General features: G+C 45.0%; 1 protein-coding gene across 6 annotated transcripts in view; it reads left to right on the plus strand.

The window, feature by feature from the left end:
- CTNND2 (catenin delta 2) overlaps positions 1–26,916 on the plus strand; it is a 3,465,616-nt gene that overhangs the window by 1,632,807 nt on the left and 1,805,893 nt on the right. For all 6 annotated transcript variants that reach the window (XM_073587627.1, XM_073587626.1, XM_073587628.1 and 3 more), the window contains one exon: positions 4,301–4,418. In XM_073587627.1, coding sequence (XP_073443728.1) covers positions 4,301–4,418 — 118 coding nt within the window. The remainder of the gene's footprint in view (positions 1–4,300; positions 4,419–26,916) is intronic.

Raw genomic sequence — 26,916 nt, forward strand, 5'->3', positions numbered from 1 at the left:
TTTTGAGTCCGTCAAATCTTTCTTTGGACCTATTTTGCCACAGGAAAGGAAGTTGCCTAATAATTAAGCACACCTTATATAGGGTGTTGATGTCATTAGACCACACCCCTCCTCATTACAGAGATGCAAATCACCTGATTTACATAATTGGCAGTTGGCTTTCAAGCCTATACAGCTTGGAGTAGGACAACATGTATAAAAAGGATGATGTGATCAAAATACTCATTTGCTTAATAATTCTGCACCCAGTGTATTCTGCACATTGTTACTATCATTGCCATAGCAATGGCATTTTTTTATCTTTTTTTTATCTGGACAAAAAAACAAGTTTTTGTAAATAAAATAATTTAATACTTGTTATCATCTGAGAGCTAAAGCTTTTTTTATTTTTCCATCAACAAAGCTTGATGAAAAAGCTAGCAAGTCAATAAACTTTATACAACAGATAAATAATGGTGTAGTATTAAAACATTGGTTTCCAAGTGCTGAGTATAGGATTTTCAAGTATCCGATTAAAGCACTGGCTAGATTGCACAGACATTAGTCAGAAAAAAGTATACCACTGACTAAAGGCTTTAACGAACACGGTTGCATACGACAACGTTAGGGTGTCATTATAAAAGTGCTACTTTCCCCACAATTCACCTGAATATACCCATATAACACGTAATGCTTTTCCCATAACAACCCATTAAATATGATACTATACTGCATACAGATGCTGTACATCCATGAGCAACTCAGCCGGACAAATTACAAGTTGACGATGCATGAAATGTGTGTGAAAGTTTCTTTACTGTACTAATGCATAAGGTTTGTGCCTGTCCATTGGTGAAAAGCATGACTGTGATATTTATGGTGGCAGATAAGTGAGAATATCAGCCTGATCAGTAGAAAACCTGGGATCTTAGTTAACCATGTTTCTGTGCAATTTCACTATTCTACTTTTACTGGCTCTGACGGGATGATGTGGGATATTAGGGGTAGTAGTCCGGTAGCTCTGGCTGACGGGATGATGTGGGATATTAGGGGTAGCAGTTCGGTGGCTCTGGCTGATGGGATGATGTGGGATATTAGGGGTAGTAGTCCGGTAGCTCTGGCTGACGAGATGATGTGGGATATTAGGAGTAGTAGTCCGGTGGCTCTGGCTGACGGGATGATGTGGGATATTAGGGGTAGTAGTCCGGTAGCTCTGGCCGACGGGATGATGTGGGATATTATAGTGAATGTGGCTAAGCGGAGTGGGCAGGGCTATACACTCAGCTTTATATATATATATATATATATATATATATATATATTGATATAGATATAATCATTATAATTTGCTATAACTAACCGTAGTTAGTTACTATGCCCGGGCAGCGCCGGGCTCTTCAGCTAGTACATTATATAGTGGAATGCGTCAAGAATAATAAAATATAAAAAATGATCAATGTGAATTAAAATTAATATCCCATGGAGGTCTGAATTTAGAATGATACTCAAAATCCAAGTTTGAAATCAATTTACAGGCTTATCCAACTTCAGTGGAAATGCTTTAAAACAAGGAAATGATGCTAAGTATTGTGTGTGGCCTCTACATGCCTGTATGACTTCCCTACAATGCTTCGGCATGCTTCTGATTGGGCGGCCAATGTTTTCATCACGGATCTCCTCCCAGACCTGTATGAAAGCATCAGTAAGCTCCTGCACAGTCTGTGGTATGTTGGTGGATGGAACAAAACATGATGGCAAAAGGGGAGAAAGAGATACACTAATGATGCGTACACCTCAATATAACCAACAATATGAGTAAAAGTAGGAACATTTCATTAAACAACAATCATAAAACTTATAAAGCCAAGTATACAACCTGACCATATATCAATGGCAACAAATCTGGTGAGAGCCTAGCATAGTGGTGCACATATAATGTCATCTCAGATACTAATGAATAAAGTGCATAGCATCAATTAGTGCAAGGAAATAGGTCCCGACTATGCAGTATAGCTATACAGCATTTGACATAACATACGTATACACAGTTTGACAACCACACAGCCAAAGAAAGGGATTACACGCTCTGGCAATAATAGGTGGTAATAACAATGATATAAAATGTGAGAAATGCTGACATAACAATAGTATCACAAAGTATTAGCAGTAATATTGTATAAAGCAATTGAAATGGGCTGTACAGTGTGGCTGTCAAACGTAGCAATTGTCACATGTGCTCAGTGTGATTCTGCTCTTATCCGTGAAGAGCACAGAGTGCCAATGTTGAAACTGTCAATCTTGGTGTTCTCTGGCAAATACCAGTTGCTCTGAAGAGTGTTGGTGTTCTACATGTTGTTTGTTTCATTGGCACAACAGCAGGAGAAATTGATTCACAACCAGTGATGCTTCATAACTGGACAGGTTGGTTTCACAGACATGTGATTGACTTGAAGTGACATTGTGTTGTTTAAGTGTTTCCTTTATTTTTGAGCAGTGTATTTACCCACCTAAAGTCAACAATTTGTAGAGCCTCCCTTTGCTGCAATTACAGCTGCAATCACTTTGAATAAGTCTCTATGAGGTTTCCACATTTTGCCACAAGGACTTTTGTCCATTCCTCAAGGCAATGCTTCTCCAACTCTTTCAAGTAAGATGTTTTCTCCAGTAAACAGCAATTTTTAAGTCTGACCACATATTCTCAATTAAACTAAGGTCTGGGCTTTGACTACACCACCCCAAAAGATTTAAACGATTCCCAATAAGTCATTTGAGTGTTCCTTTAGCACTATGCTTTGGGTAATTGTCTTGTTGGAAGGTGAACATCCATCCCAGTCTAAAATCACTAACAGACTGAAACAGGTTTTGCGCAAGAATTTCCCTGTATTTCACACCATCTATCTTCCCCTCAACTTTGACCATTTTCCTTGTCCCTGCTGCTAACAAAACATCCCCACAGCATAATGTTTCCACCACCATGTCTCACTGTGAGAATGATGGTCTTGGCATGGTGAGCTATGTTGATGTAGCTCCAGACACAGCATTTATCTTAGTGACCAAAAAGTTAAATTTTGGTCTTATCTGACCACAGCAACTTGCTTTATATATTTTGGGAGTTTCCCACACATCATTTGGCAAACAAAAGGAGCATTACAATTTGTATGTCTAAGGCTTTTTTCTGCTCACTCTTTCATAAAGGCCACCTCTATAAAGCTTATGACTTATTGTGGTTGTGTGGACAGATGCTCCTGTCTCTGCTTGGGAAGTTTGCAGCTCCTTCAGGGTTACCTTTTGGTCTCTGTGCTGCCTCTATAATTAATGCCCTTCTTGTCCAGCCTGAGAATTTTGGTGGACGGTTCTCTCGTGGCAGGTTTGTTGTGGTACCATGTTCTTTCCATTTGATGATAATGGATTTGACGATGCTCCGGAGGTTCATAAGAGATTGGGTTACTTTCTTAGAACTCATCCCTGACTTGTACTTTTGAACAAATTTGCCCCTGACTTGTTTGGAGACCTCCATGATCTTCTTGGTGTTGTTTGGTTAGTGGTGCATCTTACTTAATGATGTTGCAGCCTATGTGGCCTTTCAGAAAACGTGTGTATATATTGACAGATCATGTGATTGCACACAGGTGGACTTCCTTTCATTAAGCATGTGACTAATGAAGGTAATTGCTTGCTCCAGAATTTTTTAGGTAATTCATTGCAAAAGGGGTGAATAGATATGCACATGTCAATTTTTAGTTATTTGACCCCTTAAATTTAATTTATGCTTATATTTGTCTCGCTTCACTTCACAAATTTAGACAATTTAGTTATGATGCATGTTATATAATGTAACAAAATAGGTAAAAATCCAAGGGTGTGAATACTTTTGTAGGCCATTTTATAATATCAGGTCACAGCTTTTTTTTCTATTGCAAAAAACACAGGGAAAAATTCAACTGTTATGTGCCATCTTGAGGTTGTGTGAACTTACCGATTTTAGTATGATCGGCAGACAGTTTAATGTGTAGGGGGGGTCTCCTGACTTGTGTTGAGGTGGAAAAAAATTCATTCTGGTGGATTTCCAATGGCTGATCCTTTTGTTCTCCACCAGAGATAACCTGTGTCAGAAGAGTGAGGCAATGGGTACCAGAGAACACAGATGGGAGACATAACTGTCAGCCTTACCATTGCTCCCCCGAATGCTGTGTAATATGTATGGGGACTTTAGCCAAAGTTTACAAAGAAAACTAGAATTACACTGTATTTTAAGAATAAAAGTTGCTTAGTTTGACACTACTACTACTAGATTTTCTTATGTATTTTGATTTTTTTGCAGGAATGTGAGCTCTGCTGGAGAGGAGGCTCGCAGAAGAATGAGAGAATGTGATGGACTGACTGATGCTTTGCTCTTTGTCATCCAGTCTGCACTAGGAAGCAATGAAATAGATAGTAAGGTATGTTTGTTAAAATGCTGAAATAAAAAAATGCCAGTGCATACACCAATTTAAATTTCCTTTTGCATTTTTGCATGGTATATTAAGGATGATATTACATACATGCAGCCTTTTTAACTTTTTTTAAATAATATTGTGGCTCTTTTACCAGTCATAGCATGTTGCGGTTCTGATTTAGAGTTAGAGGGATGGCCAACTCTGGATGGCCAAAGCAGGGTTCAATACAGTTATAATAGTATATTGTACAGGCTTCAGTGACAAAAGAGTACATTGTAATACTGAATATCTCAGAGTAAAAGTCTGTATTGCTCCTATTACTAGGTTCAACAATGTATGAGGCTGAATAACAGGGTAAATAGACAGTATGTTTGTAGGTTAAAGGAGTGGTCTGAAACACAAAGTAAGTTTTATCCTAAATGCCTACTTAATGCCATAATCTAATCTAATTTCTAACATGCTTTAATTAAAAAAGTCCCTTCCCTTCCTTCACTACACTAACTGATTTTTTTACTGCTTCATTTTGGATGCCAGTTTTTGAGAATCGCAGTTCATGCATCATCAGGGAGTAGAAGCTGTTGTCACTGCCACAGCCTCTGCCTCCTGCCTGAAACAAAGCATCATCAGGGAGGAGAAGCTGTTGTTACTGCCACAGCCTCTGCCCCCTTCCTGAAACAAAGCATCATCTGGGAGGAGAAGCTGTTGTCACTGCCACAGCCTCTGCCCCCTTCATGAAACAAAGCATCATCAGGGAGGAGAAGCTGTTGTCACTGCCACAGCCTCTGCCCCCTTCCTGAAACAATGCATCATCAGGGAGGAGAAGTTGTTGTCACTGCCACAGCCTCTGCCCCCTTCCTGAAACATAGCATCGTCAGGGAGTAGAAGCTGTTGTCACTGCCACAGCCTCTGCCCCTTCCTGAAACAAAGCATCATCAGTGACGTCCGTTTCAGGGGTTGTGCTAGTTCCTGCTCTGAGTATACATCAGTCGTCAATTCCAATGTATGTTCAGTAGATTTTTATCACTATGCAATATGCATGCGAGAGTGAGCTCGTTATTTGGCCTTTATGGAAGAGTGGCAAGAAGAAAGCAATTTCTCAAAGATATCCATAAAAAGTGTCATTTAAAGTTTGCAACATGCCACCTGGGAGACACACCAAACATGTGGAAGAAGGTGCTCTGGTCAGATAAAACCAAAATTGAACTTTTTGGCAACGATGCCAAACGATATGTTTGGCGTAAAGACAACACAGCTCATCACCCTGAACACACCATCCCCGCTGTCAAACATGGTGGTGGCAGCATCATGGTTTGGGCCTGCTTTTCTTCAGTAGGGACAGGAAATATGGTTAAAATTGATGGGAAAATGGATGGAGCCAAATACAGGACCATTCTTGAAGAAAACCTGTTGGAGTCTGCCAAAGACCTGAGAATAGGATGGAGATTTGTCTTCCAACAAGACAATGATCCCAAACATAAAGCAAAATCTACAATGTAATGGTTCAAAAATAAACATATCCAGGTGTTAGAATGGCCAAGTCAAAGTCCAGACCTGAATCCAATCGAGAATCTGTGGAAAGAGCTGAAAACTGCTGTTCACAAACGACTCCATCAAACCTCACTGAGCTCCAGCTGTTTGCCAAGGAAGAATGGGCAAGAATTTCAGTCTCTCAATGTACAAAACTGATAGAGACATACCCCAAGCGACTTGCAGTTGTAATTGCAGCAAAAGGTGGCGCAACAAAATATTAAAGGGGTCAAATAATATTACATGCCCCACTTTTCTGCTTTTGTATTTGCACAAAATTTTAAAATAACCAATAAATTCCATTCAACTTCACAATTGTGTCCCACTTGTTGTTGATTCTTCACCAAAAATTTACATTTGGTATCTTTATGTTTGAAGCATGATATGTGGGAAAGATTGAAAAGTTCCAGGGGGGCCAAATACCATGCCCATATACCCATCACACATCCTCCATCCCATAGTCAACCATTATGACATCATAATGAGCGGCGGGGCTTGCAACCTATGATGAATCATCACATAGTCCCATGCCCATATACCCATCATACATATTCGCCATCCCATAGTCGAGTGCCCATATACCCATCACACATCCTTCATCTCATAGTCCTGTGCCCATATACCCATCATACATATCGTCCATCCCATAGTTCCGTGCCCATATACCCATCATACATCTCATACATCCTTTATCTCATAGTCCTGTGCCCATATACCCATCATACATATCGTCCATCCCATAGTCCCGTGCCCATATACCCATCATACATATCCGCCATCCCGTAGTCCCGTGCCCATATACCCGTCATACATATCCTCCATCCCATAGTCCAGTGCCCATATACCCATCACACATCCTTCATCCCATAGTCCCATGCCCATATACCCGTCATACATATCCTCCATCCCATAGTTCAGTGCCCATATACCCATCACACATCCTCCATCCCATAGTCAACCATTATGACATCATAATGAGCGGCGAGGCTTGCAACCTATGATGAATCAGCGTAGCCATGGCAACCATTATGACATCATAATGAGGGGCGGGGCTTGATACGCACACACTGTTTCCCCATTATGTAGATAGGGGCATTATGACATCATAATGAGGGGCGGGGCTTGACGCGCACACACTTTTTCCCCAGCATGTAGACAGGGGCAAAATTGTTTGGTGAATTGGAATGCGCGGGGTTAAAATTTCACCTCACAACATAGCTTAGGACGCTCTCGGGGTCCAGACGTGTGACTGTGCCAAATTTTGTGGCTGTAGCTGCGACGGTGCGGATGCCTATCCCGGACATACACACACACATACATACACACACACATACATACATACATACACACTTTGAGCTTTATATATTAGATAGCTGAAGAGCCTGGCGCTGCCCGGGCATAGTAACTAACTGTGGTTAGTTATAACAAATTATAATAATCCTCCATCCTATAGTCCCATTCCCATATACCCATCACACATCCACGATCCCATAGGCCCATGCCCATATACCCATCATACATATCCTCCATCCCATAGTCGAGTGCCCATATACCCATCCTCCATCCAATAGTCCCATGCCCATATACCCATCATACATATCCTCCATCCCATAGTCGAGTGCCCATATACCCATCATACATCCTCCATCCCATAGTCGAGTGCCCATATACCCATCACACATCCTCCATCCCATAGTCCCGTGCTCATATACCCGTCATACATAGCCTCCATCCCATAGTCCAGTGCCCATATACCCATCACACATCCTCCATCCCATAGTCCTGTGCCCATATACCCATCATACATATCCTCCATCCCTTAGTCCAATGCCCATATACCCATCACACATCCTCCATCCCATAGTCCAGTGCCCATATACCCATCACACATCCTCCATCCCATAGTCCCGTGCCCATATACCCGTCATACATATCCTCCATCCCATAGTTCAGTGCCCATATACCCATCACACATCCTCCATCCCATAGTCAACCATTATGACATCATAATGAGCGGCGAGGCTTGCAACCTATGATGAATCAGCGTAGCCATGGCAACCATTATGACATCATAATGAGGGGCGGGGCTTGATGCGCACACACTATTTCCCGATTATGTAGATAGGGGCATTATGACATCATAATGAGGGGCGGGGCTTGACGCGCACACACTTTTTCCCCAGCATGTAGACAGGGGCAAAATTGTTTGGTGAATTGGAACGCGCGGGGTTAAAATTTCACCTCACAACATAGCTTAGGACGCTCTCTGGGTCCAGACGTGTGACTGTGCCAAATTTTGTGGCTGTAGCTGCGACGGTGCGGATGCCTATCCCGGACATACACACACACATACATACACACACACATACATACATACATACACACTTTGAGCTTTATATATTAGATAGCTGAAGAGCCCGGCGCTGCCCGGGCATAGTAACTAACTGTGGTTAGTTATAACAAATTATAATAATCCTCCATCCTATAGTCCCATGCCCATATACCCATCACACATCCACGATCCCATAGGCCCGTGCCCATATACCCATCATACATATCCTCCATCCCATAGTCGAGTGCCCATATACCCATCCTCCATCCAATAGTCCCATGCCCATATACCCATCATACATATTCTCCATCCCATAGTCCCATGCCCATATACCCATCATACATATCCTCCATCCCATAGTCGAGTGCCCATATACCCATCATACATATCCTCCATCCCATAGTCGAGTGCCCATATACCCATCATACAGCCTCCATCCCATAGTCGAGTGCCCATATACCCATCACACATCCTCCATCCCATAGTCCCATGCCCATATACTCGTCATACATATCCTCCATCCCACAGTCCCGTGCCCATATACCCATCATACATATCCTCCATCCCATAGTCCCGTGCCCATATACCCGTCATACATATCCTCCATACCATAGTCCTGTGCCCATATACCCATCATGCATATCCTCCATACCATAGTCCCGTGCCCATATACCCGTCATACATATCCTCCATCCCATAGTCCCGTGCCCACATACCCGTCATACATATCCTCCATCCCATAGGCCCGTGCCCATATACCCATCATACATATCCTCCATCCCATAGTCGAGCGCCCATATACCCATCACACATCCTCCATCCCATAGTCCCGTGCCCATATACATATCCGCCATACCATAGTCCCGTGCCCATATACCTGTCATACATATCCTCCATCCCATAGTCCAGTGCCCATATACCCATCACACATCCTCCATCCCATAGTCCCGTTCCCATATACCCATCATACATATCCTCCATCCCATAGTCCGGTGCCCATATACTCACACACATCCTCCAATCCATGGTCAACCATTATGACATCATAATGAGCGGCGGCGGGACTTGCAACCTTTGATGACATCAGCGTCGCCATGGCAACCATTATGACATCATAATGAGGGGCGGGGCTTGACACGCACACACTGCTTCCCCAGTATGCAAATAGGGGCATTGTGACATCACAATGAGGGGCGGGGCTTGACGCGCACACACTTTTTCCCCCAGTATGTAGACAGGGGCAAAATTGTTTGGTGAATTGGAACACGCGGGGTTAAAATTTCGCCTCACAACATAGCTTAGGACGCTCTCGGGGTCCAGACGTGCGACTGTGCCAAATTTTGTGGCTGTAGCTGCGACGGTGCGGATGTCTATCCCGGACATACACACATACACACACACATACATACATACACACATACATACACACTTTGAGCTTTATATATTAGATTTATGAAAAGGAAAAGGCAGGATTGTGAAGGGGGAAGGCAAAATAGAATAAGGAATAAGAGAAACAAAAGAAGATAGAAAGAGGAAAGGAATTATATTTTGCTTAGCTGAAGCGATAGTCGGGGGACCACCACAATGCAGGGAGACTACGGTACACAAGATGAGGTGCAATCAACAAAGGGTTAATTTATTTACAGGCAAGGAATGCAGTGTTTAGGAAAATGCAGAAACAGGGGTATGCTATGGAAACAGACTATTTACAAGGATAATATTCTTTAGCTGGGCTGTCAAACAGCATGGTGCACCAACTATAACAGCTCAGTGTATTTATCCAACTGGCAAGTAAAGTAATGTATGATGCTACACTAACTGTAACCTAGCTGGCCTCTTCCAACCAGGCCACATGGCTGCCATGCTCCATCTATTGCAGCCTATCCTAAACCCTAGCATGTGCACAGAATAGGTTAACACTCACAGGTTTTTTTTAACAAAAACCAGGGGAAGAGTCTTGAGGATATCATTTGCAAAAAAAAAAAAAAGAGGAAATCGGTAAACCGCACAAATTTTGGCTCATCTTTCATCGTTTTTAAGAAATCTCAATATGGAAGAGGCCAGGAGCCATTTGGTGAGCTGCATTTCTTGCTACATGTTCACAGACTTACCAGTGGAAAAGTCAAACTTCACATGCGACAAAAGCAAGCTTGTGTCCCTGTTGGAGGAAAAGTTGCAAAATCTCGAAGAGAGGTTAGCTACGTTGAAGATCATTAAGGAAGGTGAAGAGTTCTTAGACAGAGCAGAATTATCTCTTCATGTTACAGAAAAAGAAGAAATTCGAAGTGCACCTGAAGAAACAGAGGAATGGAGACATGTGACCCAGAGAAGCAGGAGGATCGGGAGGAAGTCAGCACCCATACTTCTCAGGAACCAGTACCAGGCTCTCACGCAGGAAAACGATGAAGAAATACATCAGGATAAGACTTTGCCCACAAACAGCATCCTTGTACGCCCTGAGAGTCCTCCTGGATGGAGAAAGAAAAATGTTGTGAAGAAGAAACGGAGAGTGGTGGTCATGGGGGATTCCCTGTTGAGAGGAACAGAGGCCGCTATCTGCAGACCGGATATAACTTCAAGAGAAATGTGCTGTCTTCCAGGTGCAAAAATTAAAGATGTGTCTGACAGGATATCAGGACTCTTCAGACCTACAGATGACTACCCATTCCTGCTACTACATGTGGGGACAAATGACACCGCAAGAAACGACCTGGAAACCATCTGCAGAGACTTTGAAGACTTAGGCAAGAAAGTGAAAGAACTGGGAGTGCAGGTGATCTTCTCTTCCATCCTCCCAGTGGATGGCCATGGAACAAGGAGGTGGAATAAGATTCTGCAGGTGAACAACTGGCTACGTCGATGGTGCCGTCAGAAACGATTTGGATTTATGGATCACGGAGTGAATTACTTATACGATGGAGATGCTTGCTAGAGATGGGGTGCACCTTACGAAGACTGGAAAACATGTATTTGGAAGTCGCCTTGCTACACTTGTAAGGAGAGCTTTAAACTAGAACAACATGGGAAGGGAAGCAAAAGACCAGAAAAAGCCATACACCTGACAAATGCTATTGAGAACTCTGCTATTAGAAGTGGAAAGGAAGAACAAAGACAAAAGAATCTAATTAATAAAAATATTGGAGAAAGAGAAACCAATCACAAACTAAAATGTTTCTATACTAATGCACAAAGCATGGGCAACAAACAAGGAGAATTGGAACTACTAACACAGGAAAAGAAATATGATGTCATTGGAATCACTGAAACTTGGTGGGACAATACACATGATTGGAATACAAGACTAGAAGGATACAACTTATTTGCAAGAAACAGACTTGATAAACGAGGAGGAGGTGTTGCATTGTATGTTAGAAACGCATATATCTGCACAGAGATTGAAGCTTCAGAGACTGGGAGTTCTGTGGAAACTGTTTGGGTAAGAATACAAGGACAGAACAATGGAAAGGACACCATTGTAGGCATTTACTACAGGCCGCCTGTGCAAGCTGAAGATATGGATGAACTCTTTATGCATCAAATGGCCAAGTTCTCCAAAAAAATATGACATAGTTGTCATGGGAGATTTCAACTATCCAGACATTTGTTGGGAATCTCTCTCAGGCAAAACTAAGAGGTCAAGGAAATTCTTATCCTCTCTTAGTGACAATTTTATTTTCCAAAAGGTAGGGGAGAAATCAAGGAGAACTGCTACCTTGGATCTAATCCTTATAAACAGGGAGGAAATGGTTGAGGAGGTAAAAGTGGCTGGGACCCTAGGAGGTAGCGACCATGCTATTTTAGAATTTTGGATAACTAGAGGAGGAAGACCTGTGAAGACTCAGACGTCAAGGTTAGATTTCAGAAAGGCAGATTTTAAGGGATTCAGAAAGAGAATTGGAGGGATCCAATGGCTGGATATCCTTAAAGACAAAAATGTCCAGGAAGGATGGGAAATCTTGAAAAATGAAATTCTCAAAGCACAATTGTAAACAATTCCGAAAAGAGGGAAGAATTGGAAGCATTTAAGGAAACCAGGATGGATGAACACAGAACTTAAGCACATGCTAAAAAGGAAGAAAAAAATGTTTATAAAATGGAAAGAGGGAGGCATATCTAAAGAAGAATATAAAGCTGTCTGCAGAACCTGCAGGGCACAAATCAGATTATCTAAAGCTGAAAATGAATTGAGGCTTGCAAGAGATGTCAAAAGCAATAATAAAGGATTTTGGGGATATGTCAAAAGTAAAAGAAAAGTCAAAGATGCTATAGGATTTTTACAGGATGAAAATGATGAAATGGTAAGACAGGATGTTGAGAAGGCCGAACTTTTAAATTCCTATTTTGCATCTGTTTTCTCTCAGAAAGGAAATGTAACATCAACTGTTCTTCACTGTCCTATTAAGGGAATAGAAGAATCCAGGATATCTATAAACAGAAAGATAGTGAGGAAACACTTAGCTAACCTAAATGAATTCAAGTCTCCAGGTCCAGATGAATTACACCCCAGAGTACTGAAGGAGATAGCAGAAGAAATATTTGAACCCCTCTCCATAATCTTTGAAAAGTCTTGGAGAACAGGAGAAGTCCCAGCAGACTGGAGAAGAGCAAATGTTGTTCCTATCTTCAAAAAGGGGAAGAAGGTGGACCCAAGCAACTATAGGCCGGTGAGTCTGACTTCTATACCAGGAAAGATCTTTGAACAAATTATTAAACAACATGTATGTCAGTACCTGGATAAGAATGAAGTGATTGAACAGAGTCAGCATGGGTTTGCAACTAAGTCATGTCAGACTAACTTAATTTCCTTCTATGACGGAATTACTGATTGGGTGGATCAAGGAAATGCTGTAGATATAGTATATCTTGACTTCAGCAAAGCATTTGACAAAGTATCTCATACAATCCTTATTGAAAAAATGACTAAGTATGGAATGGACAAGGCAACTGTTAGGTGGATTCATAACTGGCTTAGTGATCGGACCCAAAGAGTGGTCGTAAATGGCTGCACATCCAGTTGGAAGAATGTCTCAAGTGGGGTACCACAGGGCTCTGTCCTGGGCCCTGTATTGTTCAACATCTTTATCAATGATTTAGATGAAGGAATTGAGGGTAATCTGATTAAATTTGCTGATGACACAAAGCTAGGAGGGATAGCTAATACTAGAGAAGAGAGAGAGAGGATTCAAAAAGATATAAATAAACTGGAGAAGTTGGCAGCAACTAACAGAATGGTTTTTAACAGGGAAAAATGCAAAGTACTACATCTGGGCAATAAAAATGAAAAAAGCATATACAGAATGGGAGGAATAGGGCTAAGCAACAGCACATGTGAAAAAGACTTGGGTATACTAATAGATCACAGACTGAATATGAGTCAACAGTGTGATGCAGCAGCAAAAAAGGCAAATGCAATTCTAGTATGTATTAACAGAAGCATACAGTCTAGATCACGTGAAGTCATTATTTCCCTCTACTCCTCTTTGGTCAGACCTCATCTGGAATACTGTGTCCAGTTTTGGGCACCACATTTTAAAAAAGACATCAACAAACTGGAGCAAGTTCAGAAAAGAGCGACCAGAATGGTGACCGGTCTGCAAACCCTGTCTTATGAGGAAAGGTTGCAGGATTTGGGAATGTTTAGCTTGCAAAAGAAAAGACTGAGAGGAGACTTAATAGCTGTCTACAAATTTCTAAAGGGCTGTCACATTGTAGAAGGATCAAATTTATTCTCATTTGCACAAGGAAAGACTAGAAGCAATGGGATGAAACTGAATGGGAGGAGACACAGATTAGATATTAGAAAAAACTTTTTGACAGTTAGAGTGATCAATGAGTGGAACAAGCTGCCACGAGAAGTGGTGAGTTCTCCTTCAATGGAAGTCTTCAAACAGAGGCTGGACAGACATCTGACTGGGATGATTTAGCGAATCCTGCTTTGAGCAGGGGGTTGGACCAGATGGCCCAGGAGGTCCCTTCCAACTCTACGATTCTATGATTCTAGCGTTGGTATCTCTGTCCATTCCCAAGGCCCCTGAAGCTTTGCAAGATGGTGCGCACATCTTTCTGGAAGCTCTGTGCAACGTGGTCTTTTCCTTGTGTGCAGGTCCAGTGATGCTCCTAGAAAAGGTGGATTCCCTCCTCTGGATTCCTTTCTTGTCTTTTCTTCGTGGCTTCTCATGGCAACATAGGAAAGCCACCTTTTTATCCCCAGAATGGTTTACAAAGTTCCAGTCTCAGACTAAAAGTTCTTTTCCTCACAGCTCCAGGCAGGCACATCTCCTTCTCTAGAAATCTCAGGTATCTCGTCACACACAGAAAAGCTGGCAGATGAAACAACACAATGTTTACAGCAGGGAAACGCGGTATATTCAGTTCATGATATTCTTATGCGTTTGATGGTTTATGATAAGGAGGAATATAATATGCTCCTATAGTAGGGTCATGGTGATAGCCATAATTCAGCTTTATAATTGCATTTAGAAGCATAACTTGCTTGGACGCTGCTATTTTATATAACTTCCTGCTGCTGGAACGCACCCGCGCCATCTTGGATTTGGTGCAACGCATGAATCTAGTCAACGCATGCGCAGTGATTAGCTTGGAGCTCCGCTTCCTATAAAACCGTAAGTACCCAGGAGGCACCGCACACAGGTGTCGGCGCATCCTGGGAAAATTGCAAATGCATTTGCAACATATATATAGGGACCTGGCTCACTACAAGACTATTTCCCTGACGAAGCTGTCTTTAGGACAGCGACACGCATCGGACTGTACTGACCTGACGATATGACATCTGTATTGGGTAATTATGACTGGTTAAAATGTTTGTATCTGGGGTGTTTTTTGTATTTAATTATCACATGGGAATTGTTTAGGGGAGTTATTTGCCTTATACAGTATATGAGGTATTACTATCAGTCAGACAACACGGGCATTTCTCATTTTTGGAATATATATAGCTCCACGGGTATATTTCTATTCTAATTCAAATTTAATATTATATTTTTTTGGTATTTATGTGATCCACCCAGTGGTACATTCATTATTTTTGTACCTATCATTTATATTGCCATATTAGTCTAATATGTCAGTGCTCATCTGTCCTTGCATGTTGTGATTTTAATGGTGTTTTAGTAATTATATTTTCTGTCTGTCGGGCATGACTGTTTAATAAAGCTTTTTTGATACATTATTAAGGCTGTGTGTGCACTGGTTACTGCACTTCTTTCCCCTATTCTTCGTGCTCTAGTAGTTAGGCGCTTAGTAGCACCCGGCCAGTTTATTGATTATCAAGTGTGGTGCCCACCCATTTTCCATATATTCCGCAGGATATGAGACATGGTTTACATATAGTAAGCCATTGCATATCAGTAAGATTTATACATGTCCCTGACTAATAATGTTATGTGATGCAGTGACCCCTGTGACAGCTAGGGGGCGCTGTATGGGCTTCCCAGGACCGGCATGCAGGCATTTCCTTTATTCTGATAGGGAAATGGTGAGCTGCAGGGTTGTGAATGGCCGATATGTATCACAACGGTTTCAAGAATCACACGTTGCAGTGCTGGCGACTCTGAGCCAGGAGATATAGGGTGCCTCTGTGGATAAGAGGTACCCGGAAACCTGTGTGGCCCACAGCAGCAGGTAACAGACAGGAGTCCGTGTTGTACTGACCTGGGTCAGTGAGAGACTGTGTATGTGTTTGTTTGTTTTTCTCCCTCTCTCTATAAGAGCTGAAGGTGTTTGCTGTGACTCAGTGGGGTCACGAAGGTGACAAGCGGCTGGCTGTAACTCGGCGGGGTTACGAAGGTTGCTGTGGATCGGCAGGTCCACAAAGACGGCACGTGGAAGTGTGCATGGACTTACTGCAGCAATTGATTCTGCAGCAGCAGAAGCTGCAGAGACACCAGAAGCTGCTTGTGAGCGGCAGCCGGAGGTGCCAGTGATTGTGGCTACAGTAGGAGCTGTGGCAGTGCCAGCAGGAGCTGCTGGGGTGTCATAGAGAAGTCAGAGGAACAGACTGTGCAACCTCTTAAAGGGCCAGTAGCAGCCTAGAAATACATAAGGAACTGTGTGAACTCGGTCCTGAGACTGCAGTCGGGGAGTCCACGGAGTGTACCCAGAGAGGGGTAGTGTCCTTAAATGGGGGTGGTGTCCCAAAACAGGGGGCAGTAACCCGAAACAGTGGGTGCCCGAAAAGGGGTGGAATCCAAAAAGGGGGCGGTATCCCAAAAGGGAGTAGTTGCCCAAAAAGGGGTGGAGTCACAAAAGGGAGTAGCTGCCCAAAAGGGGGTGGAGTCCAGGGGAATGAGGGTGGATCATCCCAAAGATAAAGGAGTGGCGCAGACAGACGTTGCCAGGGGCAACGCTATGTGTGTCCAGTCAGCTATATAAACTACCCACCCGGCAAGAGGCTACGTGGGTGTGCCCTGCAGATGAATGAGGAGGAAATGTGCGGACTGGTCAATTCTGGGAGTTCAGTGTCTCTAGTGAGGGTGGTGCCCCAGGGATTTGTAATACCCAATAGAAAGGTCGGGGTCACTTGCGTCCATGGGAGCACTAAGGACTATCCAGTGGCCAGGGTGATCCTTGAGACGATCTGGGACAGTACAGGACAGGATGTCCCAAATTTATCTTGACTGGTAATCATAGGCCAGGACTCTAAGATGTTCTCAGACATGTGGGAGAAGGGACATCCTCTACAGCAGGAGGATGGGGGACTCACTCCTGATGGAGCTGCATACATGAAGGCAGTAACACATCACAACATTGATGGGTCAGACGTCTGGGTGACCAGAGGGAAGGGTGAGTCTGCCCAACTTACAGACATGGTGTCACCTGACGGGTACCACAGTGTGACTGATGATTATGTGGTAGAAAAAGAGAATGGAGCTGACACCCAAACAGAGAGCAACGTGAGTGTTTTCCATACAGTGGGGTGTGACAGACACCGGGGGTGACATGGTATTGCCATTAGCACCCACTAGGGTTGAGGACAAGGTTGTGCAGACAGAAGCTCGGACCCAGTGTGATGACAGTGTTCCACAAGGCATACAGGATGACCGGTCGCGTGGTGGTGACTCCCATTCAGACGGTGACGACAGTGGAAAGGAGAACAGTAAGACTGACTCAGGATTAAGTGGCAAGTCTTCGTCCCATCGCCGGAGGGGTAAAGGCCGGAAAGGGGCTGAACAAACTGCACCCTCTGAGAAGCTAGAGAAAGAGGAGAAGCTCTCCCATTTAACCACTATCACCCAATGACTAGAGGGTCAAGTTAACAAACTGACCCAGGAGATGGACACTTGGGAAGAGCGAGTTGACAGGTTTCGCCGGGTAGAGGCGCACATACGAGACTTGGAGCAAGGGCACGAAGAGATGTGTCAACAGCTGGCAAAGGAATGTCTAAAGGTGGCGAGTATGGAAGTCGCCAACTGCATGCAGTTGGAGTGGCTGCGCCGCCTAGAATCCGAGCTCTCTGCAGTCAAGGCCCTGAGACAAACGGCCGAGCACAGAGGTTTTGGAGCTGAAGAAGGAAGTCTCTGAGCTCAGAGGTCACCTAACAACATGGCAAGTTGTGAATAGACCTTATGGGAAGAGGTGGAAGTGCTCAGAGGAGCAGTAAGAGGTCTCCTGAAGGAGGAGAAGTTGGTGGTCAAAGACGAACAACAGCCGTGCCCGAGTAATAACAAGGCGGTGCTGCAAATGCCCATCTTGGCAATGTGTCCTGAAGAGGGTAAATCTCAGGAAGAGTGTGAGCTAAAAGCTGAACAAGACAGTCACCTGGTCAGGGCAGATGTCTTGAGGGAAGTTGCCGTGGTAAACCAAGAGCCGTCTGTCCATAAAGAGAGTGAGGCTTCGTGCTTTAAGTGCGTGATGGAGGTACCCGAAGACGTGCGAGAAGCATGTGCCAGCGAGGGTGTGCATGAGGCCTTTAAAAAGGCAGTAAAGGCCTATAGTGTGAACTGAAGTCAGTGATAAGCGGTCATAGAGGAGCGCTTAGGAAGCAACCCAGGGGCAGACAAAAATATCAGGTCTCCACCGCAGTTCCAGCCGAAAACCTCCAATGGAGGATAGGAGCAATGAGAAAATGGAAATGGTCTTAGGAGCGCAGGAAAGAGACTCAGACAAGAGATAGGGTTAAACCACAATGCGTTTCGACGGAGGATCCGTCTTCATCAGGAAACTTCCACCTGATGAAGACGGATCCTCCGTCGAAACGCGTTGTGGTTTAACCCCATCTCTTGTCTTAGTCTCTTTCCTGCGCTCCTAAGACCGTTTCCATTTTCTCATATAGTGTGAACTGGGCACCAGAGACTGACCAGTTGGTGATACTGGCAGAAATGGAAGACACAGAGAAGAGGGTGGCTGTCCTGAAGGAGATGCACCTACAATGTCTCCGCACTAAACATATGCTCATGCCGCTCGACATCTGGAGCTTGCGAGGGAAGCTCAAAGTCGTCTGAGCTTTGTGGAAGATGTAATTCCGGTGCCCAAATATCTGGTGGGGAGAGTCATTGGAAGACTCGGAAAGGCGATGCAGGAGATGGTGAATCGATCCGGTGTGAAAAGAGTGAGGATCCCACCTGCTGGTGAAATCCAAGTAGTGGCTGAAGATGACATGGTTCCAGTCATTGTTGTTGGCTCGGTGGAAAGCATTGGAAACATCCGAATGCTACTGGAATATCGGGTAGCCTACCTGCAGGAGATAGAGCATTTGAAACTGGACCTACTGCAGATTAATAAACAAATGCAGAACATTAGGTGGTGGCTGCCTCCAACCCAAGATGTAAGGACCCGAAGGAATCCTCCAAATAATGAAATGGCAGGTAGCCGAAGACTGTCAGCAAGACAAGAATGTCGAGAATCTGCAAGTGGCAGTTCTACTGTCAGTACGAGACTGAGAGACTTTAGCTCCTGTGAGGTACTAAATGGGTCAGACTCAGGTCAGTCAGTTGACTCGACTGTAAGTGGGACTTCTGACCGCAACGGCTGAGAGAGCCAGCCAGTGAGAGAATGGTTGGGTGACGGGGCATACTATGGGAAAATGGAGACTAAAAAGGGTATGGTGACACAGTTGGACTGTGTCTTAAGGGCCAAAGCTCAAGGCCGACATAAGGACCGCTGGGGGTGGGGAAGGCTTGACAGATTGACTCTGCAACGGGAAAGGACAAAGTCCGATAATGTGGTGGTCCCAGAGATGGATACAATGACAGTGACGGACTACGTCGAGGGCCCTCTCAACTGGTAGGGCAAGGTGACATGGGTGCCCGGTCTCGAGGCCCCCGGTTTGTGACAAGTGTTCAACCCCACAAGTTTGAACAGAGGGGGGTATGTGATGCAGTGACCCCTGTGACAGCTAGGGGATGCTGTATGGGCTTCCCAGGATTTGCATGCAGGCATTTCCTTTATTCTGATGGGGAAATAGTGAGCGGCAGGGTTTTGAATGGCCGATATGTATTACAAGGGTGGGTGCCTTGTGATGGAAGCTGGAACATGTGTTGGTCAGCAGAGGTACTGCTGGGGGTTTGCTGCAGTGTAATAGGGAGAGCTTCCAGGTGGCTGGTGAGATGGGTGGGACCAGTCACCTACAAACCCACCCAGGGGCATGTGTCTGAATGCCCAAAGTAAAGCCTGTGTGTGTATGGCTGTGTGTGTAAGAAGACCTTTAGTGAGGTCATAGCCATGTGATCCGATGGGCATGGCTACCGACCATATAAGCTGACCAGGGTAGGTCACATGGGGAGAGTGTGGACCTGAATGGTTCAGGGTGGAAGGTCCTGGAGGGTCTAGGTGTTGGAAGTTGTGCTGCCCTCCTGAATAACATCTGCTGCAACCTTCGACTTGGTGAGGCCGGTGTGTTGGGAGTCCCTAGGAGTAAGGTCGGATCCCAGAACAGCATCCAGACCGGCCACATGTGTGAGCAGAGTCTGAGACGGCCTGCGTTTGGGGAAGATACTGCCCAGCTGTGGTTCTGGAACCGTGGGGTGGCCTAGTGAATAAGGCACTGTCCGGATCGGTGAGCACAATGCGGCCACTTCCCCGGGAGAAAGGACTAACCCAGAGTCGGCGTCTGGAGCAGGAGCTCCTCAGAGGTAACCCCAGATGGGGGGGAAATAACTGTGTTGAGGCTATAGAGCCTGTTACTGGACAAGGCACAGCCTGTGTGGCCTCAGAACTGAGAGAGCGGAGCTCTAATATGAACACTAATTTGTCTCATACAAGACTGTTTTCTTTGTGTTGCCTTATATGGTTTATACCGTTCAATAAACCACATAGACTGTTTAACAGAAAGTGTTCCTGTGTGACGTGAATGTGCTGCCAAGTGAGTGTCCCCCAATACACTCAGTGAGCGTTACCTTACAGTTAGTAGTAGAGTTGAGCGAAACGGGTCGAAAAATTTCAAAAGTCGCCGACTTTTGGTAAAGTCGGGTTTCATGAAACGAAACCCGACCCTAGGGTGAGGTCGGCCACGAGCTCGGCAACTTTAGTGCCAAAGTCGCATTTCAAAAGTTTGTTTTCCGCCCTTTTTCAGCCAATCAGGATCCACGGACACTGTGGGTAACGTGATGACATAGGCAGGGGTCACCACCATCTTTGAGAAGGGCATGCAAGTGATTGGCTTGCTTTGGGGGGCGTCACAGGAGGTATAAAAGGGCGTGCACGCCGACCGCCATGTTACTCATGCTGATCTCAGAATAGGGAGAGCTGCTGCTGCTGATTCTGTAGGGAGAGCGTTAGGCAGGTTAGAAGACACCAAAAACTGCTTCTGCTGCTATCGATTTTGCCTGTACAACACACCAGTCACAGTGTGTGCAGTGCAAGTGGAGGCTATATTTTGCTTGATCAGCTGTGTTGGTTGTTAAGCTGCCTTATAAGGCTTCCTGATAGCTGCATTGCTGTTTTCCCACTGCTCTGCAAACTGCTTTTTTAAAAGCAATCCAAATTTTTTTTTTGTCCTGGTGAGGTACTGAGCGTGCATTTTTTCACACCATACAGCGGTGTACGCTCCTCACACAGTACCGTGTAGCGGTTGTTATCACGGCCACAGTAAAGCTATCTGTGTGTGACTCTATAAGGATAATTCGAGGACATGTTCCGTTCTTACAGACCTCCACCTTCTAGTTTTGTCTGGTTTTCAAACAGTTAAGTATATTTGCTGTTTGATCACATTCAAAACTATAGAGAGAGACAGCGTGTGTCAGTCTGTATACTTAAAAAACACAGAGCTTGACAATTTTACAGACACCGGACAGCGGTGTACGTGCACGCTCCTCTCTCAGTACCGTGTAATGGCTGTTATTACGGCCACAGTGAAGCTATCTGTGTGTGACTCTGTAAGGATAAGTCGAGGACCTGTTCCGTTCTTACAGACCTCCACCTTCTAGTTTTGTCTGGTTTTCAAACAGTTTAGTATATTTGCTGTTTGATCACATTCAAAAATATAGAGAGGCAGCGTGTGTCAGTCTGTATACTTAAAAAACACAGAGCTTGACAATTTTACGGACACCAGACAGCGGTGTACGTGCACGCTCCTCTCTCAGTACCGTGTAACGGCTGTTATCACGGCCACAGTGAAGCTATCTGTGTGTGACTCTGTAAGGATAAGGTAAGGACTTGTTCCGTTCTTGCAGACCTACACTCTAGGGAGTGTAGGTCTGTAAGAACACCTTGTAAGACACCTTGTACCTTGTTTTACATTACTATATATTTTGTGGGATTTTGTGTACATTTTTACCAAAAATGAGGAAGGCTGGTGGAAGAGGTCGTGGAATTGGGCGGGGGTTGCCAGCTGGTAATGATGGTGTTGGTGGTGGATCTGATGGTAGTGGAAAAGCAAAATAGGAACGAATGCAGGAGGTGTTGAGCCTGCGTCATCGTCTGGCTCCACAAGGCCTCGAAGGCTTAGTTTTCTAGGAGTTGGCAAACCGCTTTTAAAGCCAGAGCTTCAGGAAAAAGTTTTGGCTTACATCGCTGACTCAGCCTCCAGCTCTATCGCCTCCTCTTCTGAAGTTGTAAAAAATAAAAGCACTGAGTCGTCATTGGAGGCTCATGTTCATGAACCACACCTTTCCTTGTGTCCATCACCCCAACCAAGATTGAAGGATGACGCAGGCCATACAACTGATTACTCCATGGAGCTGTTTTCACATACCATGCCTGGGTTATCAAGTGAAATGGTGAATTACCAAGGCCAAGATGAATCTGACATGGAGTGCACTGATGCACAGCCACTGATAGATGATTCTGCTGGTACATTCACTCAGAGCACTACATTGTCCTCGCAGTGTAATCAGCCAGATTCTGACCCTGATGAGACTCAGGTGCCCCTTCCCACATACTATACCACCATACACGGTGACACAGAGGAAGGTGCACCTGACATTGAAGAGGAGGTGATGGATGACCCAGTTGTTGACCCAGATTGGCATCCATTGGGGGAAGAGGGTGCTGCTTCCAATAGCTCAGATGAGGAGGAGGAGCATCCACAGCAGACATCGACATCGCAACAGCTGTTATCTGGCACGCCCGGAGCACTCCAAAGACAGGTTCCAAAAATCAAAAGAGTTGCTGGACAGCTTGTCCAGACGGTCAACATGGCACAGCGTGCTAGGCCGCAAAATGTCTTCCAAAGTAGGAAGAGTGCAGTGTGGTACTTTTTTGAACAAAATCCTCATGATCAGGCCAAGGTTATCTGTAAGAAGTGCGCAAAGACCTTTAGCCGAGGGAAAAATCTGAAAAATTTGAATACCAGTTGCATGCTTAGACATTTAACCAGCATGCACTTGCAAGCGTGGACACAACACCAAACCTCAAGTACCACATGTGCAACTGATCACAAAGAAGGTAGTCAGCAACGCTACATTGTTTCCCCCACTGTAAGCCCACCGGTTAGCACAGCAGCAAATGTTGAGGTGTCGTTGCAAGGCCAAAGCAGTCAGGGAATCCCACTGTTATATCAACGAAAGACTGAATCTAGGCCATCAGAAAAAACACCAACTCCATCACCATCATCAACCCTCTCTCAGTCCACCCTGTCCACCGCTAGTTACACCATATGCAGCTCTCAAGTCCAGCTCACCCTCCAAGAGACTATGAGTAGGTCAAGAAAGTACTCAGTCTCTCATCCGCGTACACTGAGTTTGAACGCCCACATTGCCAAACTAATCTCGTTAGAGATGATGCCCTATCGGTTGGTGGAAAGCGCAGCTTTCCACGATCTCATGGCCTATACAGTACCATGCTATGACCTACCCAGTCGCCACTTCTTCTCTCGCAAAGCCATCCCAGCCCTCCACCATCATGTGAAAGACCGCATTGTCGATGCACTCAAGCAGTCAGTGAGTGGAAAGGTGCACCTCACAACAGATGCATGGTCCAGTCGGCATGGCAAGGGCCGTTACGTGTCCATCACTGCACACTGGGTTAATGTGGTGGATGCAGGGTCCACAGGGGACAGCGGTGGTGGGACAGTGCTGCCTAGCCCACGGTATAGGAAAGAGTTGGCTGTAGGCGATCGATCCCCCTCCTCCTCCTCCAGAAGTGAAAGCTCGTCCACAGAGCGCAGTCGTACGAGCACTCCATCTGCAGCTGCCACTGTTGCACACGATGTGTCCCCCTATCGAGCAGCTAGTGGAAAGCGTCAGCAGGCTGTGTTGCAGATGATGTCTTTGGGCGACAGACACGCCGCGGAGGTGCTGGCCGAGTACTTTCAGCGACAAACTGAGTCATGGCTGGGCAGTATACATCTTGAGGCAGGCAAGGTAGTTAGTGATAACGGCCGTAATTTTATGGCAGCTATAGCCCTTTCAAAACTCAGCCACATACCTTGCTTGGCTCACACCTTGAACCTGGTGGTGCAGTGCTTCCCCAACAATTATCCGGAGTTAACAGCCCTGCTCCAGAAGGTGCGAAGACTGTGCGTGCACATACGCCGGTCGCCTGTACACTCCATTCGTATGCAGAAGCTGCAGCGATTGCTCCACCTTCCCAACCACCGCCTCATTATTGACATTGCAACAAGGTGGAACTCCACCCTGCACATGGTTGAGCGGCTGTGCGAACAGAGGCAGGCCATAATGCATTTGTGGGAGGATACACGGCCAGGCACTTTGAGAGCAGACATGGAGTTGACAGGCGTGCAGTGGTCAAAGCTGAAAGACCTCTGTAAAGTCGTTCAGTGTTTTGAGGAATGCACACGGCTGGTAAGCGCAGACGACGCCATCCTAAGCATGAGCATACCACTTATGCGTCTGCTCATGCAAACTTTGATGCACCTTAAGGAGCAGGCGTCTGCAGCCAATGTTGATGAGGAGGAAGAGGAGGAGGGAATCCTTGATGACATTCAGCCATTGTCTGCTCAGGGACCTCTCCTGCACGAGGTGGAGGAAGAAGAGGAGGAGGAGGATGATGATGGGGATGATTACTTAGGGGAGGAGGATGCATCTCGTGGGGCAAGTGAAAATGTTGGCGTGGCAAGGTCTGGTACAGGGTTTGTGCGTGACTGGAGGGATGTGGATTTGCCAGAAAGTGCTCCTCCAACCAGCACTCGCAGTGCATCATTGACACCGGGAACATTGGCCCACATGTCAGATTATGCCTTGCAGATCCTAAAAAGGGACCCCCCGCATTGCCAAAATGATGAACGATGACAACTACTGGTTGGCCAGCATCCTGGATCCACGCTATAAAGGCAAATTACAAAACATCTTGCCACAGGATTACCTTGACCTAATATTGGCTAATAAACAAGCAACTCTTTGAGGCATTTGAGGCATTCGCAGCACACAGCAGCGGTGATGGTTCTCACACGAGCCGTACGGGCCGGGGGCAGCTTGGCAGAGGTGTTCGTGGTGCACACAGCAGGTGGCGTTGGAGACAGGGGTTTCATGACAATGTTGTGGACTGATTTTTCAAATACCGCTCACACAACTGGTAATACTGCATAGATGGAAAGTGACAGGAGACAGCAGTTGTCAACTATGGTTACAAACTACTTTTCCTCCCATATCGATGTTCTCCCACACAGGTCATTCCCCTTTGACTATTGGGCCGCTAAACTGGACACCTGGCCTGAATTGGCCCAATATGCCTTACAGGAGCTCGCTTGCCCAGCTGCAAGTGTGCTATCGGAAAGAGTCTTCAGTGCAGCTGGATCAATCCTGACAGAAAAAAGGACCCGTCTGTCAACCCAAAATGTGGATGATCTAACCTTCATTAAAATGAACCATGCATGGGTTTCCAAGGATTTTGTCCCACCTTCCCTTGATGACACATAGGTTGCCATAAAAATGGCTTGCTTTGGTCCTCCTCCTATTCCGTGAACTTGACCTATTTCGCCTTTTGCAGCAGCTGAATGTCCCACATCAACATATGCCACCTTGTAAACCGCCCTAACTGGGATACCCCTCCATGGCCGGGGTCACCACTTAGCGCATGAAACCGTGCGAGTTCCGTTGCCCTGCACCGCCGTACTATGAGGGGCCCAGTGCCAGAACCGACACCCACGAATGTGCCCCCCTTGCTTGGGCAGGGCCCCAGCATTTGCAATGTTTACCTCTCCCTGCTCCTCCGCTGTGTAGTCTGGGCTGTCAAATCCTTCACTGGGAGTGCCACTACAAATTGATTGAACTGAAAGATGATGGTTAAGATGTAGTTATGCCCTGTCCTGCTGGCCGGGCTCTAGCTCCAGATGATCAATGGCTTCCATTTCTTATGGACGTCGACTCACAGTGACATGCAGTGGTGGTTTATCGTCAGCTTTCACAGTTTTCCTACTCACTAACGTGTGACATTCCGGCGCACATTTTAAAATGTGCCCTCTCATGCCAATCAAATAGATTGGAGCACGGCCTGTGGCTTCTGTCTTTTGCGCTCCAAAGTTACGTGACAGATCATGATAGCCAGTGAGCACCATGTTTACATCGCTCCCTGTGATAAAAATTTGATTGAGATGAGTAACAGTGATGGAATCAACGGAAGTGTGATACAGCAAGACTTTATTAACAAAAAAATGTTTTCACTGTCTCAGCACACAAATTAATTGAGGTTCAGCATCGCCTATGAGAATTGTGACGGAAGTTTTTCCTGTGAATAGTAATTCCTAGATTTCTGCAATCACTAGTAGAGTTGAGCGATACCAGCCGATACTTGAAAATATCGGATCGGAATGGATCGGCCGATCTTAAAAAAAAGTATCGGTATCGCCGATTTCGATACCGGGAACCAATGCAAGTCAATGGGGCCAAAATATCGGAATTAAAAAAAACCCTTTCTTTCCTTGTAGGTTAATTCTACATGAAGAAAAACAACTAAGAATAATGTAGAATGTATTGTGGGAGGTGGAGGAGACATTAAAGCCATAGAGGTTTAGCCCAATCAAATGGAATAGCACGAATTAAACTTTTTTTTTAAAGATGTTAGGAGTTACAAAGATATTGACTATGTTAGCCTCATTTATATTTTGCCAGACATGTATGTCTTCTTCTTCTTTCTTCTTTCTTCTTCTTTCTTATTCTTCTTCCTTTTTTTACCTTCTTCTTCTTCTTCTTATTCCTTTTTTTACATTCTTCTTCTTCTTCTTCCTTTTTTTACATTCTTCTACTTCCTTTTTTTACATTCTTCTTCTTCTTCCTTTTTTTACAT

This window comes from Dendrobates tinctorius, unplaced genomic scaffold (genome assembly GCF_039654945.1).
Source record: "Dendrobates tinctorius isolate UK_male_01 unplaced genomic scaffold, ASM3965494v1 ptg000100l, whole genome shotgun sequence".
Taxonomy (NCBI): domain Eukaryota; kingdom Metazoa; phylum Chordata; class Amphibia; order Anura; family Dendrobatidae; genus Dendrobates; species Dendrobates tinctorius.